Consider the following 8,461-nt stretch of genomic DNA (forward strand, 5'->3'; position numbering starts at 1 on the left):
AGCCACAAAACGACAATTAAAATATTTTTGAACCACTAAAAACAAAAAAAAATTCAAAGTGGCGTGACCGAAAAAAATTTCAGAAATTTCCTGAACCTTCAAAGAGAAGTGCATTTGGAAATTCGATAATTCAACTTGAAATTTATGTATCACGTATCTGGCTCTCTTACTGGCTGAGAAAACTTTCAAACAGAGTTAAATGGAACTGAAATGCGTGGAACGTGAAACATTGTCTGGTTGTTGGTCTTATTAATGCGTGAATTTGCTGGGAAATGACAACAAATTGCGTCGAATTAACATTTTTATGCAACGCTTAAAGCGAAATAATTTCAATAGTTGATTGAACACGTTGGTGCCTGACCTTTGCGACGAGACGCAATAACAATTTCACACTGATTTCTCAAAAGGGGATCAGAGAAAGAAAAGATGTACATAGTCTTTGATCATGACAGGAAAGGAAGGTGGATTCCCTTATCTAATTAGAAAGCTGTTAGAAAACCGATGTCATTAATATGGTGATTTTGGTGTCGTAATTACTTACTAAACACCTAGCCTGTTTTATTAGCCTGTGTACGAGAGGGAAGTGGATGGAAAGAGAGAGAGAGGGAGAGCGGGGATGGAACTAGGGGATCGTGGGAGATGGGGGGGGGGGGAACCCCTTCCCCGTTCGCCTCCCCTACCCCATACCCGTTTACCCCTGCAACTTGCGCTATGTTTTCTTGTCAAGTTATGCCAGTTGTGTTTATCTCTTTGTATGGCTGACTGCTTTTTGCACGTAATTCACAAGAACAATTGTGAGTCAATCAGGCGCAAATCCACGACCAAATGCTAGATGTTTCCTAGCACCCCGAGGGAAGGGGATGTGTCATACATCCTTTCCATCGCGATTTCGAGAAGCCTGCTTAAGAACTTGTTCGAACTTTCTAGACAAAAACTTGTTCAATTGCAAATGTATTAAAACTACTTCAGCACCTCTACTAATTTAACTGTTGACGACAGGAACAGGTCCCTGTCACATTAGGCCACTCCCTGCTACCATATTGAAAGGTTGTTCTTCTTTGACTGTGAGTGCAAGTTATTCGTGGGAAAAAGCGATGCTTCCGAAACGCTAAAGGATCCGGGACGAACAAGCGCTATGCTCTCTACGCTTTACGGATCGACACTTTCGTGAGAAAAACGAAAGAAGACGGACTGTTTTGCGGTTTTAACATGTACCGCCTGGTCGCCGAATATAGTAGCGCGAATGAACAAGAAGCGAAAAGGCAGCACAAGTTGTGGAAGAAAATTTGTAATCGACTACTCGTGTAGTGAATTCGTACCTATTGGACTGGACTCCCTGGTGTTTTATCGGTGTTTTATTAGATTCGTTTGGCCGGGAGGAGCCAAACCATTACCTCGAACGATGACGTCACCGAATGACAGCACTCGCTTCAGGCTTCGCGCTTATTGATTTGGCAGCTAAACAGGTGGAAATGCCTGGCGACAAGACGCAGGCTGAGTTTTTTTTCTTATCTCGTACTTTACATTCATTGAAAACTTCATTTTTACAAGTTTATTGAAAGTACCCAACCTTTGATTAAACCCCATAAAATAAATTTAGCTAAGCTCAATCCCTGCGGGACAGTTTCCTTTCACAAAACGTTTTTGAAATACTTTGAAGGCTCGCCCGCACCGTCATCGCTAACTTTGATCTTTGCATGGCATAATAGGGCAATTTGCTATCTTCATTCATGGATACACAAAAACTTCATTGGTAGCTTTGAGGGTCTCAGTGTTGCAGATAGCGGTAACTGGGTGATGCCAAAAATTACTATCAAATTTCTTTCTCATAATCCTCAGATCTTTCGTTGAAAAGTAGCATAGAATAACTAAGAAAAAAGCAACTTGAGAAATGGTCTGCATCACCGAGGATCTTCAAAGAAAGGTTCCTACCAAATAAGCGCCTCTCCAGTTGGCCAAAATTTAAAACAAGCGCCCCTCCTCGAATAAGCGCCCCCCTCGAGCTCCCCTCCCCCCATTTTGAGGACGGGTAATGAGACAACAAAGGATGTATAGTTTTGTTTCAGTTTGTGAAAAAAAAAAATTACAAGTTCTAACGGTGCCGCGATTTAAACTTTAGGATCAGCTTTTTATGTCGAAAAACGGCTTATGTTGTTGTTTACGCGCAGATGATGTATTACAAAAATGATCATGTCAGGCCACGAATTGGGAAAAATTAAATAAGCGCCCTCCCCCCCCGCCCACCTCGATTAAGCGCCCCCCTTGAATAAGCGCCCCGGGCGCTAATTCGAAGATTTACGGTAAAAAGAAAAAAGGTTTAAGTCAGCGTATAAAACCGCGGAAGGCGACAAGAAATGAGGATTTCGCATTAACTTTTCTAATCCTGAGTGGATATATTATGCTAAAATCGCCGCGTTTTCATTTAACTAAATCCTGGACAAGAACCTGTTTATAACGCACGTGCGGAGGCAGGCTAAGTTCTATGCGTCAGCCATACTTTGTAAGTCAAACGAATATGCCAAAATAAACAAATGAGAAAAGTTAGAATAATCTTTATTATATAAACCCCATATTGAAAGACTCCGAACTGACTCCGAAGTCCATACAGCATTGTCATGTTAAAAAATATTACGAGAATGAATAATTTATTGGCAGGTGGTGCCAAGTTCTGTAACCAAAACTAATGCACTGTCTAGACTATAAAATACAGCTTTTTTTGCCAAGACATATCGTACATTTTGAATATATTTCATGTTCATCTGTTTTCTCTGGTCTCTAAGTCTAAAGATTGTCGCAATCGTTAAGCAAAACTGAACAATTCTGATAACTTGACAATTTATCAGCAGTTTGTCACTAAAATTATTGACAAATAAGTCTTTTCACAGCCTTCGCACAATGTGCATACACGCACTCGTTCTTCATAAGCTGTCAGACATTTTCTCTGGCAATTTTCTTTTATTTGTAACAACGTGTTCCACATAAATTTCGCTCCCAATCGAAAGTAAGTCGAGGCAATAAAATACAGGCCTTTAAAATCTGTAGTAAAAAGTTCACATTATTAAGCAAAATATAACTATTTCACTTCTCGGCAGGAGTTCGGAACGTACAGCAACCATGATATTACCATATTTTGCCTCGATGGCGTGGATTTAAAGGAGAACTTCCCACAAACTTGTCAATACAGCATAAAGGAGTCAAACCCCTTTGGATTATCGCTGTGTTTATCCGAGTTTGACAACTTGGCGGCCTCTTGCTCTATCTTGGCCAAGATTTCTTCAAAAAATAAATCGTTATCGAATATATCGTGATGTCGATACAAAGGATTCGTTTGAACGTTTTTTGTGCGCACCTCGTCCAGTAAATTACTTTCACTTTTAAATTTATGTCCCCGCACGAGAGATCCATTCTTCACCGCACTTGATTGTCTTCGCTTCGGAACTTTATTTGTGACTCTCCAAGTGCTTTGCGAAGTCCCCATGTTAAAGTTCTACTCTTGAGCATTAAATTTATCCGAATCCAACTCGATATGAACCACGCAACAGCACGAGAAAGCTTACACTGTAGGACTTTTCAGTAAATTCTCATCTTCCCACTGCTTCCAGTTAGTTCATCATTTACAAGCCTCCAATGCAAGCACATATTTCTTTTTCAGTCCACAGCCCGTTACGAGACAGTTCCAAGAGACGGAAGCTAACGGCAAAAATTTTTCAAGCGCCCGAAATATTTCCAATTGGAAAAAACGGCATTCTCGTCACAGCAATGAACGAATCTCACAGGAAAAAAACACTAGCTTCTTTGCTAATGAAATTTCCTCGAGCTTGATCGGTTGTCATTAAACAAACTTTGCCGTTGTGTTTTCACTGGCGAATTACTGACGTATAATTCTTCAGCAACCAATAGAAAGTTAGCTTACTAACTAACAGTAGAAGCTCTTAATTCAACAACAATTGTCCTGTAGTTGGCATTATCATAAAGCTAGGTTATCTTAACTGAATAATAATGAGACAAGCTGGGAAATAAAATGAAACTATCAAGTTTCTTCAAGTTCCTGTTTACGACCTTCTTGTCAGTTCCTTCCTTTATTTATTGAAGCACATGGATTCTTCCCACGTGGATGTAATTTGAGGGCACCCTTAATCGAGCACTCTAAACGGAATCGTTGAGAATTCAAACAAAAAGTGCGTGGTTTAAACTTCATTAGAGGCAGCTGGCAATGCAGCGTCCACACACTAGATCCACATAAACAATTTCTCGATGTGCTACCCACAATTTTGTCATAAAAAGTTGAAACATTGTACCAAACGTAAAGTCAGTAAAACATGCAGTACTTAGCCATTACAGTTTACAAAGTCCTGAAAACATTAAAGTCTTAACATTAAGGAGGCCAAAAAAACGAAAATATCTGAACAAACGCACCGAACCCCAGAACACAAAACGGGAGCCTCAAGATTATCAGATGTAAAAATTCTTGTCAAATGCGCCAACTTTTTATAACGCTTGAAAGCCTGTTCTGTATGTACTTTGTTACCTACAGTAGTTCCTGTGCGATTTTCTCTCAGGCCTTCACGGCCAATTCATTTCAGGGACGTATCGGAGACGAACGCTGGAACCACGTGACCATAAAAGGCATTAACCGTGGCAAAGTGTATTTTTCCAAAATCTTTACAGATTATTGATGAGAATTTTGATGGTGTTAGATATTGTTCTGTATTTCATAACGTTTCCATATTTTGATAAATTACCAAGCAGTACTTTAATACGAACCCTAATTTATCTGAAGCAAAACTCCGTTGAAAACATAAGCCGAACCCTTCTTTGAAACATAACATTCCTTATTCTTTCCCTCCCCAAAGAGAAGGAAAAATATTCCCCCTACCCCCTCCCACTCAAAAAAAGAAAAGACAATTAGCAATACCTCTCAAATATTTCCTTACCACTTGGTGACCTACTTTGGCATGTTGACAAAAACAAAAGCTAAATCTAGCCCTTACACATATGCTAGTATGTGAAGCATAGTCACTTCCAACAGGGATGAATGGAAATTAGCAGTCACCTACAGCTGTACTTGGCCAATGGAGTTTAAAACCTATTGGGAAAGTATAAATTATGCAGTCGTGGTGCACTTCACAAGGTCATTTGCCCAGAAGGTAAGCACTTTGAAAATTGAGCTTTTATCCCTGTTTTCATTGCTTCGCCAACTTTGGAGAGGTTGTTGCATTCACTGTAGACTACGAGTAGTCCCTCTTTCACTTAGTTTGTTGTGTTGCCACACAAAATCCTGAGGACGAGAAGTGCGTTATGTGGCCTTTTTTCCCTTGTGGTTTATTTATGGTCTTGCTCAGCAGACTAAGCAGAGGACAGGCTGTTTGTAGTCTATATTAACTGATTACTTTTTAAAGTATATTACTTGCATGTGCTTTTCAAATTCACTCACTGTGAAATCACAACAGATTGCTTGAATGTCTAACAACAGTGTTCCGTGAAACAAAGATGAACTTCTACCAATTGAACAGTCTACTCCAAAACCCAGTGGTCTGACATCCTTTTACTAATAATTCCCTTGGGAGCTTGAAACTCCAAATGTGCATTCTGTATTGTGATCTTTTTGCATTCTTTTTGGAACAACTGATCATACCCTTGATCAAAGTACTCTGAGATGTCTGTTTCTTCTGCACCAAGTGGCTTCTCCAGCATTTCCACAAGGGAGGCCACAGTGGGGTAGAAATGACTCTGCAACGTTTTCAGCTCCCACAGCGAGCTCTTCATGGCATCACATTTGGCAGGGTCTTGTTCATCAGCAATAAATGGGTCGCCTTGGCATAGACTGGTGGTGCTCTCATCTGTATCTTCATCAAGCAACAATTTTCCTGTCTAAACGAAAGAAAGTTTGGAAATTACTTGCTTTTGTGTAGGCTTCATATTACAACACACAAAACAGACTGTGGACCTGCTGCATGCCAATTGAATAGAATAATACAAAGAATTTGTTCTGCCCAATCAAAGGCCAGCATTCCTAGGACTATTTGGAACCTGGAGCTGCAAGACGCTGTCCCCAGGGGCTCTCCACTTTCTTTCCAACTTTTCTTTGCTGATTTTTTCCCCTGCCGCTTTGACTTTCTCTCACCCCCATTAACTACCCCTGGGTCTCCGAGGATGAATTATCTTCACCATGGGTGTACTCCTCAAATTTTTCCAATCTTGGGCACATTTTTATCAATAAATCCTCACATAATAGGAGAACATACCTACTAGTTGAGTTTGCTTGAATGGCAGCTAAAGAGAACTTGATTACTATGGGAACATGACCTGTAACATTCCTTGTTCTCCCAAACTACAAGTCATGTTTCTAAATGCATAACTTGATAGGAATGTCGAAAATGTTCTCTTTTTCTAAACAACAGATTGTGCAGTCTATTGGGCATACAATACACTTACTATACACATGTAATTTTACTTTTTTTCAAGCTCCATGAAGTCAAAGGGACATCTGTGCTAGAACATCTTACCAGTGGCTGGCCCAAAGGTTTATAAATCTAATTTCCTTGAAAAAACTTACATCTACATGTACTTACTTGTTTTCGATGGATAAGGACTTGTACACTGGGATGCCTTTTGATCAGATTGCAGACAAATGGTATGACCAACATTACACCTGATGGGGGAGCAGACAGAGCAAGCCTCGACAACCGCTTGACAAAGGCTGCAACCAGATAAGCTGGAAGATGGGTTGACATCAGAAACAGGTCAGCCAAGTGAAAGAACCTTGCTTGGTACTTCACGTAAAAGATGTTTGGCTCAAAAAGTGCATACAGCTTCTTGAAAAAGTCTGGGTAGTCCAGGTTGTGTTTGTGGATGAGAACAAAGAGGCTGTTGAGTGCTAAGAGGCTCGTCACTCCACCAGTGTTGTAAGAGTCGGTTAAGAAATCCATTAACAGTTTTGGTTCAGTCAAATGCGGCAACACATCACTGTGAAGGTTGAGCAAGACTTTCTTGTGAATTTCTGACGTCAGTGGGAGGGCAAGAAAAGCAATCCAGACAGTGGTGAAAACGTTCCTGTGTTGCTTCAAGTCCAAAACATTGTTTTCAATTTTGTCACTGCCACGCTTTTTACTTCTCTTAATTTCAGTGAGTAGATTGTTCAGTTCTTCATCTTTTTCTTTCATTTTTACCAAATTCAGCATTGCAAAGACGTTTTCCACAAGATATTGGGCCTGACTACCAGTGGAATTCGAAGTGTCTCCAAGAATTTTTCCGAGATTTTTAAGCACATAAAATCTAACATCATCATACTCTAAATACTCAGCGAATCTTTCGATACAGTCTTTCATGCTGTACTTTCCATCGAACAAAGCATCGCAAGTTTGTCTGAACAGAACATTAGGAAATTTCTGGACTTGTTTTGCTTCTTCCACAAGAAACTTCATCAAGGTACACAGGGCAAATTCCTTCACGTTCTGCGATCCGATGCGAAGTAAATTCAGAAGACGTCTTAACGTAAGCAAATATTTTTCGTGTAGCCAGTAGCTGAAGACATCTTGGGGATCTGAACTCGTTTCTTCTCTGACCTCTTTCGTTGCTCGCTTTTTTTTTGTTTGCCGATGTAACTTTCCACGGGACGAAAAGGTTGTAAAGATTTTATGAGCTGATCTCTCAAATGCTACCAAAACTTTCTCGTCTTGAGTTTCTGATAGTTCCAGTATGTCCACAATGAAGTTTGAATTGGTGTCGCTTTCTAGAACAGCTTTGGTTTTGTCTTTAATTTCTTTGACTTTCTTCGAGACGTCCTCTCCGTCCGCCATGTTGGTGATTCGCCCACGTGCTCTCAGGCAATACTCCGCTGACCGCCTTTTCCGCTGGCGCCTAGAGCCCTCACGTTCAAAATTCCTAAATGAGTACATGCCTTCTTTTTCGGAGACTTTCGGAGGTCTTCGGAGAGATCGGAACTGTAGAAATTTAGTCATTCCTCAACGATTAGAGATCCTTCCCTGCCATTGGTCGGTAAAGAAAACTAGTCGATTCTATTTATAATTCAGTGTTAATTTTGTGGCCTCTCCCAACCCTCTCCCCACCCTAGAGAAAAAGCCATCGAGCCGGGTTATAATTATGTAAAAGTAATTGCTTCGAAAACTGTAATGTAATAGGGCCTTGCATTCATGAAAGATGATTTTAAATATACATTGGTAGGTATTGAACACACACACACACATATATATATATATATCTTTTTTTTTTCATTCGAGTAGCACTGGTGAATCTTGTCAGTACACTTGTTCTAATTTTAACTAAGAAAATGTAATTTTAATATAGCAATTTTATTGTTAAATACATGTAGAGGGGCGACAATGATGTAGGGGAAATGGAAAACTTACAAAATTAAAACGAAGAATTTTTTAGGAGCCTGTTGTCCGAATTAGTGAGTTTAGAGACCACTGATAGCAAGCTAAGCTGCAAGCGAAATTAA

The 8,461-nt window shown here is 40.0% G+C and overlaps 1 protein-coding gene across 1 annotated transcript; it reads right to left on the reverse strand.

The window, feature by feature from the left end:
• Positions 1 to 1,520: 1,520 nt before the first annotated feature.
• On the reverse strand, positions 1,521 to 8,177 carry LOC145468103 (nucleolar complex protein 4 homolog B-like). Its single transcript, XM_081451787.1, has 2 exons — positions 6,573 to 8,177; positions 1,521 to 5,871 (listed from the first exon to the last, which is right to left on the reverse strand). Exons 1-2 carry the CDS (start codon positions 7,959 to 7,961, stop codon positions 5,515 to 5,517), a joined length of 1,746 nt encoding a protein of 581 aa, XP_081307913.1. The 5' UTR covers positions 7,962 to 8,177; the 3' UTR covers positions 1,521 to 5,514.
• Between the last annotated feature and the right edge of the window lie 284 nt (positions 8,178 to 8,461).

This window comes from Orbicella franksi, chromosome 14, assembly GCF_964199315.1.
Source record: "Orbicella franksi chromosome 14, jaOrbFran1.1, whole genome shotgun sequence".
NCBI lineage: Eukaryota > Metazoa > Cnidaria > Anthozoa > Scleractinia > Merulinidae > Orbicella > Orbicella franksi.

Bases quoted from the DNA above. Each gene is read 5' to 3' on its own strand.
- LOC145468103 (XM_081451787.1), bottom strand. From the start codon at position 7,961: ATGACTAAATTTCTACAGTTCCGATCTCTCCGAAGACCTCCGAAAGTC. The intron at 5,872-6,572 runs GTAAGTACATGT...TCTTTCGTTTAG, and splicing joins TCCTTATCCATCGAAAACAA to ACAGGAAAATTGTTGCTTGA.